Below are 13,793 nucleotides of genomic sequence, written 5' to 3' on the forward strand. Positions count from 1 at the left end.
CTTTCTCCCCTCCCCCCCTCCCATGTTGAATCGTGGCTTCAGAATGCAGCAATTGGAATGCTCATCCAGGGACGCAGTTGCACATGGACTCGGTCCTCACTCACAGAGAACTGTCTTTAATATGGAACACTCCTTTCAAGGGTGTCTCAGTTTTAATCGATGTACCATAATTATGGCATTTTCCTTATATTTTAACTCGTGTCAACGTTCAGCAACAGGCCTTGTCGTCACATCTCTCATCATTTTGCTTTTAATTTTGATTCATCTCTTAGCAAAATCAAGCACCTCCTCAAATAGTTTAACCGAGGAAGGATACCTAAGATTATGTTATTTCTGAGCCCTTAAATGTTCAAAATATCTTTCTGGAGTCTTTTCATAGGAGCAGTGTTTTAGCTTGGCATGCAATCCAATCACTGTAATCTTTGCTTCAGAAACCTCCAGCATTGTCTTCTGGCTTTAGTGTCACCTGGGAAAAAGTCTGCAGCCAAGAAGAGGCTGCTCCTTTATTGATAATAATAACTTTGCTATTATTACTATTACTAATATTATATGGTCTGTTTGGATACACATAGGATTCATTTTTTCTGATATTTAAGAATACCAGATCTTGGTTCAGTATTCTCACTGGTCACTTGTTTCCATCCAATCTCTAGACTTAATTTTGTTGTTTTGGACTTTCCTTGTGGATGCATTCTATAAACCTTAATTGTTTCACTCCTCTCTCTTTCCTCCTTCTACTGTCTCTTCCTTCCTTTTCTGAGAGTCAAGTCCTGGCAGGGACTCATTGCTAGCAGCCACCAGACTTACAAGTAACGAAGCAGCTCCACTTTTCTCCTAGGGAATTGGCATTTCTTTTGCATTGCAGAAGTGAGAAAACCCATTAATTTTGAAACAAATGTATGCAAATACATTTATTAATATAAGAAATAGGAAAATCAGTTATTGCTTCCTTTATAAATAATACAAGCTTAAGTTTTAAAGATATTACTTTTGCTAAAATGCATTAGACAGCTGTGAAAAAAACAACATTTTTCTTTGTGGTAATATCTTTAACCAGATTTGTAGCACTAACAATATTTCCTATGTATATATTATTTTTATTTAATACAGGTAATCTTTTTATTACCAAATCATATTGTTTCTCAGGAGATTACCATCAGCATTCATAGAAGCTGCAAAAGGCCAAGGGGACGCGAGGCGGTCTCAATCTCCTCCAGATACAAGGCTGGGCTACAGATTAAATACGCAAAGCTCTGAATATGTTTCAATGAACGACGCATTAGGTGCAGATTTATTTAGAAACACTCTCCCCCATTTAGTTTCCATTTCAATTTGAATCAGATAGTAGATGTCATATCCTAATTTCAAACAAGAGCAAAGTGACCTTGGAGAAAAGCCACATCTTTAAGCTGCCCATGTACTGTGTGTGGTTGTGACCCTATGGATAACTGGGTCTCGTGGAGTCACTGTCACAGTGCTGAGAGTGACCCGTGGATCTCACTGGATCCTCGAGTCTTCCTCCGAAAATTGACCAGCCCTCCACGATGCCCAGATGCCCGCTTTGTGTGTGTGGCAGGGTCTCCCTTCTCAGAAAGAGCTGAGTGCCTGTGGCCCATACACGATAGATGAAGTTTGCCTAGGCCCAGCAGTTCCCCCAGTAAATGGGCACAAGACCAAGCATGGCCTTTGGAGTTGCGACCATGGGTTTGATCCCAGTTCCGCCACTCATTGCTTTGGGGAAATCAATAAACTTTGAGGAGTTGGTTTTCTGGTCTGCAGAATGGAAGTATTAATTCTTTCCTAATGTACCTGCTGGGAGGACTGAGAGAGCATCTATGTGCGTATAATGTGCTGACATGGAGTAATCTTGCCACAAGAAGGCTCTTGCTTTCTTTACCTTCCATACACCGCGCAGCTGCCAAAAGCTTCCTTAGGTAAATGCTGATGGGAAACCTCAGCCCTCTGAAAAGTGAAGGGAGCTGATGGGGACAAAGGAGGGACCAACATTCTGAGTTCAACCCTTTTTCCTTGGGGCCACATGTGCACGCTGCAGAAGGTGACAGGAGGAAGGCAAATCCTGGTTGAACAAAGGTCCATCCTTCGTGGGGACAAGTAAGCTGTCGAATCCCAGGCAGGAAAGTTTTCCTGGGGTGTTCCTAAACTTAAGCAGACCCCAAGCCCAGTTTCACAAACTTCCCTGAAACCCCTGTGCCCTTGGTGTCTTTATTCCTCCATCTGCGACCTCTCTGCCTCCTCTGATCCCCAAGACCACTTGATGAATGAGAAGAACAGGGAATCAAAAGAAAGAATTTGCCTTATATCTAACCCAGTCCAGTTGAAGCTGCCAAGCTCAGGACTGCATCGAGCCACCTGTGGAAATAGGCCTGGAACCAAGGCTGGTCTTGGCTGATGCTACAGGCGTCTTGTCTTCATGACCAGCGTCCCTTCCCTTGAAGGCTGGTATGCCTCCTGCTCTTCATCCTCAGGCCTTCTCTCTCCTCTCAAGGCTGCTATGTTAGATGTCACCACACTTGGTTAGGTGGCCTGACTTAACCTGCTTTCCCTACCTCAATTCCTGACGAAAGCCTTGCCATCTGTTCAGAATGTTCTGCCATCTTCTCCTTCACCAAGCTTGCTGACTCACCAGGGGTTCACTTCTCCAGGAAACTTCCCCTGACCACCACGTAGAATGTCTGACCCACTCTTGGTCCTGTAGTTGGTTCATTGGATCCTGTCTTTGTGCCGAATTCAGAGCTGGCTTTCAGCAAATTTGGGGAATGGTCAGATGAATAACCGTGGTTTTCCTATCTCTGAGCTGGCCCCTTTATTGCAGTTATTATTATTATTCATGCCTCCTCTGTGGAAGCTCCCAGTACAAGGTTCCAGAGAAAGGCTGAGTGAACAGATACATGAAGAGCCCATCACACACATACACGAACTGATGAATGAACGTGTGCATGGGAGTGAATGAAAAGTTCTGATGGTGGAACCAGCGCCTCAGCGGCAGAATGGACAAATGGAGGCCCACACCAGCGGTGCCTGCACAGCCAGAGTTCTCACCACATGCAGCTGATCATGTCGGCCCCTTTTTCCTTGCAGGGTGGAAGCTTCGATGTAGCAGATAGAATGTTCCACAGCATGAAGAATGCATGGGAGTCAGCCTCCAGAGAGAACATGAGCGATGTCAGGGAGCTGACCCCAGAATTCTTCTACCTGCCCGAGTTCCTAACCAACTGCAATGCAGTAGAGTTCGGTGAGTGGAGGCCTGCACGAGGACAGCCTGGGCTGGGTGGTGCAGGGCTCTCTTTAAACAGTTTGGGACAAACTTTGTCAATAACTTTGCTGAGCAACTCAACAGGCATCTCACCAGACCTGTGCAGTTGGTGGGAGGCCTCCACTTAGTGGCAGCACCCGAAGAAAAGGTGGGAGCTGAGGAAGAACCAGTGCTGGGGCTGCCAGAACTGCTGTGAGCTACAGTCTCACGCATGACCCTTCCACTGCAGGTCCCCAGGCCTTAGTCTGTAGTGGAAGGCGGCCAAGGAGCAGCAGTAGCCCTTGCTAATAGCCAGGTCTGGCACTTCCCTACTGTGTGACCTTGGGCAAGCCCCTGACCCCCTATGGCCCTGTTTTCCTCCACGTCAGACAAATTGGTTAATCTGAACCCCATGGTCAGGACCCAGAGAAGCTGTGTCTCCCGGTACAGGCTGCAGGGTGCGTCCAAGGGCAGTTGTAGGGGCCCTTGTGGCTCCTCTTCTTTCTCCAGGCCCCACTCCAGGATGAGCCGTGGCTTCTCACCGACTGCTTTAGGGGGGAACAAACATTTCAGGAGGCCCAGCAAGCAGGTCCCCTGGTGACTGTGGGAGTACCTTAGGAGCCTCTCCTGCCCAGGTCAGGGTGACTCGTGGAGGGAGTGTGTGGTCAGAGCCTGGGGCAGGGCGGGGACAACTCTCTATCTAAGGCAGGGGAATGGAATCTCCCACCCTGTGGAAGACACTCATGAAGCGTCACCAGCACACACCTGGGGCCCCAGTGTCCCCCTTCCTGATGGTCCTTCTTCTTCCAAATAGTGCATTTGGGCGTGCACCTCAAGCAAAGCCAAGTGCAGGCCTAGGGGACACAGGTGAGGGGGACTCAGCTGTTGTTCAGAGGTTTGTGGCCACAATACTGTGGAGCATTTAGAACGTGCCTGTGGCCAGGCTCATGCCCAGCGAGTCTGATCCCATAGAACCTGGTGACCTTGACATGTTTAGGTTCTCAGATACTCACCTGTATCAGAGGTAAGAATGGACAATGCAAAGGTTAGTCCCCACGAAGTATGAGGGGGGGCCCAAGATAAGAGTAAGGGGACCAGGGATGGTAGAAGCCAAGGGAGGGTGGCTAGCTGACCTGGGGTGAGGGGCGTGCTGGAGAGGTACCCACTCTGCTGTGGGCATGAAGGTGGGGGTCTGTGCAAAAGTGAGGAGGGGCTTAGTTGCAGAAATGGTTCACATGCTGAGGACCAGCTGTCCTCAGAGTAGTCAGGGAAACGGGTTATTGAGCACCTAATGTGTGAAGGCAGTTGGGTCGGCACTGGGGACTTAATTGTGTGTCCTTGGACAGATAGCCCTGAAAGGGTTCATATTCTGTGCAGGGATGGCTCAAGGGGATGGAAAATATGCACAAATAAATAAGTGAAATATTGTCTGATGCTGAGAAGTCCTACAAGAAAAGAAGGTGGGAAAATGTTTCTAAAGGGAGTCAGAGGGTCTTGTGTTATTCTGCTCCCTAGGAAGGACCTGTGTGAGGAGGTGACAGGTGAGCTGAGACTGAATGATGAGAAGGGCCAGGCCAGGAACAGCCATGTAGGCCAGAGAGAGGAGGGGAAGGTTTTATTCCAGTTGTACCATGAAGGCTCTGGAGGGCTTAATCAAGACTATAGCTAATGTTTGTTGAGCAACCCTCATATGCCTAGAATTATTCTAAGCATGTTATGTGTACTTTCTCTTTTAATCCTTATTCCAGCCCTGGGAGGTAACAGGTGGGAAAAGTGAATCCCAAAGCCATTAAGCAACTTGCTCAAGGTTGTACAGCTAATGGGAAGGAGAAAGACTTAGACTTGAATCCAGGCTTATCTTCTTAATGTCTGGGGAGCTCCCTCTGAAAACCTTATTGTCCTCACTTTAAAAATGGAGATAAACTGCACAAATTATAGACCTGAATGAAGATTCAGTAAGACACAGTGTGCCAAGCATCTAGCATAGAGCCCTGGCATAGTTAGGTGCTCCAGCTTTTATTGTTATCTCCTTGTTTCAGGCTGCATAGAAAGCGCCTAGATGGGAAGGCATAGAGTGGTGGAAAGGAAGAAGTACAAACAATGATGACACTACAATCATTGTATGCAACTTGCAAATCAAGCACAGATGCTGCCTGGGGAGCAAGGAGAGCCTTACGGAGGGGTCAAAGGCTTAGAGACCAAGTAAGAATATTCCAGGCAGATGGAGGTGGGAACATTCATGACAGAGGAGGCAGGACACAGTGTGACCTGTGTAGGACATAGCCACAGCCTGATCTACATGGAATCAGCAGTCCTGGACAGCACAGAGCTACACCCCCCGGTTCCTAGCCCAGTTTGGGCCTTGTTTACCCAAAGCCCTTCTGTTTCTTACCCCACTCAGGCTGCATGCAGGACGGGACAGCACTGGGGGACGTGCAGCTCCCTCCTTGGGCTGATGAGGACCCTCGGAAATTCATCAGCTTGCACAGACAGGTGAGTTGAGCAGGGGCATGCCAAAGTCCTTGGAAGCCTGAATGAAGACCTCAGCATCCCCTCAGTTTCCAGGGAGGCTTTCGGTGCAATTGGAGGGCTAGTGGTAAGCACTTCTGAGGTTCTTATGTCTAGAGAGCCCAGAGAAGAGGCTGGGTTCCATGCCCCACATTGGCAGGAAAAGCCTGGGCTTCTGGGCTCTTTCAAGAGTCCACTACGCTTTGCCCTTGTGCCAGTTTGTTGTGGGGCTCACTGCAGGAAGCAGATTCAGATTCTTGCTGGAGGCCCCGGAGGGCAAGTCAGTGTGGTTAGCCAGCCTTATAGGCAGAACCACAGCCACCCTCGGCCACACTGTCTAGCATAGTTCAGAGACCGGCTGGAGGCCCCTAGGGGTCCCCACTGGCCAAAGGATTTACCAGGACTGGGAAGGACTTGGCTTATTACCCAGAAAGGCAGATGTGGGTAGAGGGCAGAGGCCATTTTGGGACGTACTTGTATATCCTGGATCAAATACCTGGGTTAGTATAAACACATCTAAATATGTTCAACATCGTTAGTCATCAGGGAAACATACATTAAAACCACAATGAGATGCTACTACACTCTCATAAGAGTGGCTAAAATTTAAAATACTGATAAAACCAAGAGTAAGCAAGGGCATGGAACAACCAGCATTTCCTGAAGCAAAATGGTACAGCCACTTTGGAGAAAAGCTTGGAGTTTCTTATAAAGTTGAAAATGCATTTACCATATCTCCCAGCAATTCTACTTGTAACTATCTGCCCAAGATAAATGAAAATATGTCCACAGAAAGTGTGTAAGATTTCATCAGTTTTATTCAAACTAGTCAACAACTGAAAACCACCCAAATGTCCATCAACTGCTAAATGGGTAAATAAATGATACATGCATCCAATGGAATAGTATTTAGCAATAAAAAGGAGCAGATTACTAACACATGGAGCAACTTGGATGAATCTCAAAAGTATTATCTTAAGCAAAAGAAGCCAAAACCCAAAGCTACATACTACTGTGTTTCCCCGAAAATAAGACCTAGCTAGACAATCAGCTCTAATGTGTCTTTTGGAACCAAAATTAATATAAGACCCGGTATTATATTATATTATATTATATTATATTATATTATATTATATTATATTATATTATACCCATTCTTGTATTATAGTAAAATAAGACTGGGTCTTATATTAATTTTTGCTCCGAAAGACGCATTAGAGCTCATAGTCTGGCTAGGTTTTATTTTTGGGGAAACACGGTATGGGATTCTATTTATGTGACAGTCTGTAAAAGGTAAAACTACAGGGACAGAAAGCAGGTCAGTGGTTACTAAGGTCTGGAGTAGGGGATGACAGCGAACGAGTACAACAGAACTTTCTGGGTCAATATGAATGTCCAATATCTTGATTATGGTGGTGGGTACATGACTGCATACATTTGTCAAAACACATTGAACTGTATGTACATTTTTAGAAGGCGAATTTTATTGTATGTAAATTATACCTAAAAAGAAAAAGAAAATCTGGGGAAGGCCTGACTACTAACAACAAAGCTGGGCCTTTTCTTCTGTTCTCCCTTTGCAAGGAGAAAATTCATCCCTGGTTTATGCTCTCCTTGCCTCTGGAAATTCAATAACATCACTCATCCCTCCCACAGTCCCCTGGTCTTGAGTACTTGGACCAGAGATAACCTTGAGCTTCAGGTGGCAACAGCCTCTCCCCAGATGGTCTCATAAAAGTTCTTGTCCTGGGGTGAGTGACAAAGCTCATTCTACAGACATGACTGCAGATGCCAGTGATGTAGTGGAAGCCAGAGTGATCAAATAACCACACAAATAACAGGGAAACTGTGGAAAAAATGCTACAAAGGTTAGACATGTAGTGCCATGAAATATAGGTTAGTGATATGATCCAGGGAAACTGGGTGGTGAGAACAGTGGGGAGAGCTCTTTTGGTGGCATGAAGATTGTATTGGAGTGGATTAGGATGTTAATGACTGATGTCATGGAAAATATCAGAGTAGAAACCTCTGAAAATTTTCTACTCCATAAAAACAATAAGAATAATGGCAAAAATTGTCACAGCAAACTTTTCAGAACTCTGGTAATTAACCAAAGGCTTGTAAGTGTTCCTTCAAGAAAAAAGACTGAATCTTGGTAAGAACAGTGAGCTTTGCGGTGTTTTAACTTGCACTATTCCCATGTCTCCCCTCCAGCTCCGTAGTATATTTGAAAGACAAGAGCCTATAATCACAGAGAAAACCAACAGCCTGGCAGTCATTGGAGGGGGAAGAATGGGGCTGGAGTTCCTTCAAAGACCCATACCCAGAGAACTCTCATTATTTGACATGTCTAGTGGTTCCCTTAAAGACCCCACTCAGAGCCTGTCTGCCCAGTGCAAACTGCCTTTTCTTCAGTGGCATTAATAAAAAACAATCAGAGAAAATCATTTAGCACTGTGGTTGCTAGAGGCAGTAGATAATAATTGACAGATAATATTTTGGCTAACCAAAGAGCTTAAAAGGAAAAACTAGGGAATGAGATGTTTATAGGAGGCTTTGAAAACCTTCAAACTATTCCTGGGAACCCAGAAGGACGCATATCTGTAGGGCTGTTTTTATGCACAAAGCTGTGCTCATACTCAAGAAAGACCTGAAAAAGCCCTAAGCTCTCAGTTCTGGCTGGCATTGAGGCTCGATGCAAGAGGATATAAAGTAAAGGCAGAGTTTTAAATTGCCTGGCTGGACATTGAAATCATGCCCTAACATGCACAGAGAGCCCCTTGGCAAAAACTGGGAGACTTACTGGGAGACTTACAGGCATTTAAAGAAAAGTTCGTCCAGTCATTAGGCGACCAGTAAACTAACAGAGCAGAGACTTTAGTGGCCACATATAACAACAACAACAACAAAATACAGACTTTATAGAACTAGTTCAGAAAAGTTACTAAACAAACAACCACAACAAACAGCAACAACAACAACAAACCCTGGACAAAGGGAAGAATCTGATTTCCAGAACTGCCAAATCATAATATTTATAATGTGCAGTTTTCCACAAAAATTATAAAGCATGCAAAGAAAAAGAAAGTATGGGAAGGATTCGTGATCCAAATGGCAGCGTGAGGTGAACCTCTGTAAATCTCCCTGGAATTTACAACTAATCGAACAACAATAACTCCACAAAGGACTCCCTGCACAGCAGACAGGCAAGATGAAGAGGCCCACTACAGAATTCGCCTAAAGGTGGGCGAATCTCGTGGGGGGGGGGGAAGAGGGAAGGGAGAAGTGCAGAGATGGAGCCGCGCGGGCATAGGACGCAGACCTAGCTCAGTGTTCCGAGCTCGCTGCTTCCCGGAACTACCGCAGCTGCGGGAGAGGGAAGAACTCGGATTATTATGGCTCCGCTTATGGCCCACAGGGCTGAGGGGACAGCATATAACACGGCTGAACCCAACGTTCACGGCAGAGACCTTGGAGAAAAGACTGAGGGAAGAAGGCTGAAAACATGGTTTAAGCCCTCACTGCCGAGCAGAGAACAGAGCCTCAGGCACTGAGACGAGCCACCCCCTCCCTACCCTCCCAGAGCTCTCCCCGCCCCCACCTGCCCGGAGCTAGAAGTGGAACAGTAGCAGTGTCAGATCAAAAGAACAGAATATTTGCTGTTTTGAGAACTGTAGACTGCAGACACAGATTAACAGCCCAACTAGTTCCGGCAAAGGAGAGGGAGCTGTGGAAGCAGGACCGGCTGTGGTGGTGGTCGCCGCCATTGCTCTGGGCCACCTCTCACAACTCACCCCGCCCCTGGCCCCACCTATCTGGGCGGATCCCTGCAGGAGTAAACAAAACTGCTGAAACAGACAGGCTCTGAATCTGGTGTAGGAAGAGCTTTGGAACTTCAAAAGCTCTCTGCATACCCACACGGAAACTGCGCCCTGTGACCCAGGTGAACTATTAACAGAGGGGAAGCCCATCTCTCAGGGAATCCCCCCATTGTGTGAGAAGCTGGAATAGTGCAGAGAAAACATAGCATTACCATGTGAGAGAGAAAAAAATGCTGAAGTCGGAGAGAATATAAAACATTCTACCAACAAGTACTGGAAAACAAAAGAAAGACCTCTTCCTATCAACCTGTTGCAGAAGCCACTCCTGTAGATGTCTAGGAAGATAAATAATAAATCCGTAATTGCCATGAAAACTAAGGCAACAAGACAGCTCAGAAAGAAAGTGAAAAGTCTCCAGAAAAGGAACTTAAAGATATGGAAATATGTGATTTAAATGACAGAGAATTCAAGATTGCAGTTCTGAAAAACCTCAACGAGATGCAAGAAAACACAGAAAAGCAGTTTAATGAACTCAGAAACACAATCAAAGAACAACACGAACATTTTACGAAAGAGATTGAAATTTAAAAAAAGAACCAAATAGAATTTCTGGAGAATAAGAACTCAATAGAAGACAGTAAGAATGAAACAACCAGCTTAGGTAGTAGAGTTGACCAGATGGAAGAAAGAATCAGTGACATCGAAGATAGAAACCTGGAAATTACAAGGATGGGAGAAGAAAGAGACTTGAAACTTAAAAGAAATGAAAGAACTCTACAAGAACTTTCTGACTCCATCAGAAAGAGCAATATAAGAATAATGGGCATACCAGAAGGAGAAGAAAGAGAGAAGGGAACAGAGAATATATTCAAACAAATCGTCGATGAGAACTTCCCAAACTTGTGAACAGAACTGGATCCTCAAATCCAAGAAGCAAATAGAACACCTAATTACCTCAATCCCAACATGCCTTCTCCAAGGCACATTGTATTGAAGCTGTCTGAAACCAATGACAAAGAAAGACTCCTCAAGGCAGCCAGGAAAAAGAAGACGGTAACCTACAAAGGAAAGCCCATTAGAATATCATCAGATTTTTCAGCAGAAACTCTACAAGCCAGGAGGGAGTGGAACCAAATATTCAAACTATTGAAAGAGAGAAATTATGAGCCAAGAATAATATATCCAGCAAAGATATCCTTTAGATATGAAGGAGGTATAAAGACCTTTCCAGACATACAGAAGCTGAGGGAATTTTCTAATACATGACCTGCACTACAAGAAATATTAATGGAGGCTATTCGACCACCATCAACAGGGACAATTTGTGGCAACCAAAACATAAAAATGGTGAGTAAAGGCTTGAACTGGAATATGGTAATGGAGAAATTAAGAGTACAGAAGAAAATGGAATACTCTAAATATCAAACTTTCTTTTACATAAACTTAAGGGTAACCACTCAAAAAAATCCAAAACTGAAATATATACTGTAATAAAAGAAGAAACAGAGGGAAACATCATAGAATACCACCACACAGAAATAATAGACAACAACAAAAAGGCAAAGAAATAATGGAGACACAGCCTTACCAGAAAACTAAAGATAGAATGACAGGAAATCCTCACATATCAATAATCACCCTAAATGTAAATGGACTGAACTCACCAATAAAAAGGCACAGAGTAGCAGATTGGATCAAAAAACTAAACCCAACCATATGCTGTCTCCAAGAGACACATCTCAGCTACAAGGACAAGCATAGACTCAAAGTGAAAGGGTGGAAATTGACACTCCAAGCAAATGGTACCCAGAGAAAATCAGGTGTAGCCATAATGATATCAGATGAAACAGACTTCAGGGTGAAAAAGATAACAAGAGACAAAGATGGACATTTCATAATGGTAAAGGGGACTATACAACAAGAAGACATAACAGTCATCAATATTTATGCCCCCAATCAGGGAGCACCGAAATATACCATGCAACTACTAACAGAACTAAAGGGAGAAATTGACCAAAACAGAATTATACTAGGAGACTTAAATACATCATTGACAGCTCTGGATAGATCATCCAAACAGAAAATAAATAACAAAAAAGCAGCCCTAAATGACACATTAGATGAAATGGACATAATTGACATTTATAGAGCACTTCATCCTAAAACATCAGACTATACATTCTTTTCTAGTGTACATGGAACATTCTCAAGGATAGACCATATATTGGGACATAAAATCAGCCTCAGCAAATTTAAGAAGATTGAAATCATACCAAGCATATTCTCTGATCACAAGGCTTTGAAATTGGATATCAACTGCAAAAAGAAAGCAGGAAAAAACACAAACACATGGAGATTAAACAACATATTTTTAAAGAATGACTGGGTCAAAGAAGAAATTAGAGGATAGATCAAAAGATACACAGAAACAAATGACAATGAAAATACATCCTACCAAAATTTTTGGGATGCAGAGAAAGCATTTTTAAGAGGGAAATTTATATCATTACAGGTCTATCTCAAGAAACCAGAAAAATCCCAAATAAATAACCTAATGTTACACCTTAAAGAACTAGAAAAAGAAGAACAAATGAAACCCAAGGTCAGCAGAAGAAAGGAAATAACAAAAATCAGAGCAGAACTAAATGAAATAGAGAACAAAAAGACAATAGAAAAATTAATGTGACAAACAGCTGGTTCTTTGAAAAGATTAACATAATTGACAAACCCTTGGCTAGACTCACTAAGACAGTAAGAGAGAAGACACTAATTAACAAAATCAGAAACGAAAACAGGGAAGTTATCACGGACAGCACAGAAATACAAAGGATCATCCAAGAATACTATGAAGGACTATATGCCACCAAATTCAATAACCTAGAAGAAATGGACAAGTTCTTAGCACATATAGCCTTCCAAGGCTGAACCATGAAGAACTGGAAAATCTAAACAGACCGATCACCAGTAACGAAATTGAATCAGTCATCCAAAACCTCCCAAAAGCAAAAGTCTGAGACCAGATGGCTTCACTAGTGAATTCTACCAAACCTTGAAAGAGGATCTAATACCAATCCTGCACAAACTCTTCCAAAAAATTGAAGAGACAGTACTCCCTAACTCATTTTATGAGGCCAATATTACCCTGATACAAAACCTGGTAGGAAAACACAAAAAAAGAAAAGTACAGACCAATATCTCTGATGAATACAGATGCAAAAATCCTACACAAAATTCTTGCAAATCGAATACAACAATGCATTAAAAAGATTATTCATCACGACCAAGTGGGGTTCATCCCCAGGACACAAGGATGGTTCAACATCCGCAAATCCACCAATGTGATATATCACATAAACAAAATAAAGGACAAAAATCATGTGCATATATCAATTGATGCAGAAAAAGCATTTGACAAGATACAACATCCATTTATGATTAAAACACTTAATAAGATAGGTATAGAAGGAAAATACCTTAACATAATAAAGGCCATATATGACAAGCCCTCTGCTAATCTCATACTTAATGGTGAAAAACTGAAGCCCTCTGCTCTACGTTCAGGAACACGACAGGGCTCTCCCCTGTCACCTCTGCTTTTCAACATAGTGTTGAAAGTCCTTGCCAGAGCAATCAGGCCAGAGAAAGAAATAAAAGGCATCCAAATTGTGAATTAAGAAGTTAAATTATCATTCTTTGCAGGTGACATGATGCTATATATAGAAAATCCTAAAGACTCCACCAAAAAGCTATTAGAAACAATCAACGAATACAGTAAAGTTATTGGCTACAAAATCAACGTACAAAAGTCTATTGCATTCCTATATACTAACAATGAAATGTCAGAAAAAGAAATACAAAAAAAAATTCCTTTTGCAATTGCAGCAAAAAGAGTAAAATACCTAGGAATAAACCTAACCAAGGATGTGAAGGACCTATATGCTGAAGACTGTAAGACATTTTTGAAAGGAATTGAAGAAGACACAAAAAAATGGAAAGACATTCCATGCTCATGGATTGGGAGAATCAACATAGTTAAAATGCCCATATTACCCAAAGCAATATACAGATTTAATGCAATCCCCATCAAAATCCCAATGGCATTTTTTAAAGAAATAGAACAAAAAATCATCAGATATGTTTGGAACCACCAAAGACCCCGAATAGCCAAAGCAATCTTAAGAGAAAAGAACAATAATGGAGGTATCACACTC

General features: G+C 43.1%; 1 protein-coding gene across 4 annotated transcripts in view; it reads left to right on the plus strand.

Annotated features, from left to right (window-relative positions):
* Window positions 1-13,793, plus strand: part of WDFY4 (WDFY family member 4) — a 324,112-nt gene that overhangs the window by 287,236 nt on the left and 23,083 nt on the right. For all 4 annotated transcript variants that reach the window (XM_074337248.1, XM_074337250.1, XM_019730128.2 and 1 more), the window contains 2 exons: window positions 3,100-3,253; window positions 5,655-5,746. In XM_074337248.1, coding sequence (XP_074193349.1) covers window positions 3,100-3,253; window positions 5,655-5,746 — 246 coding nt within the window. The remainder of the gene's footprint in view (window positions 1-3,099; window positions 3,254-5,654; window positions 5,747-13,793) is intronic.

The sequence above is a fragment of the Rhinolophus sinicus genome, linkage group LG07, assembly GCF_036562045.2.
Source record: "Rhinolophus sinicus isolate RSC01 linkage group LG07, ASM3656204v1, whole genome shotgun sequence".
NCBI classification, from domain to species: Eukaryota; Metazoa; Chordata; class Mammalia; order Chiroptera; family Rhinolophidae; genus Rhinolophus; species Rhinolophus sinicus.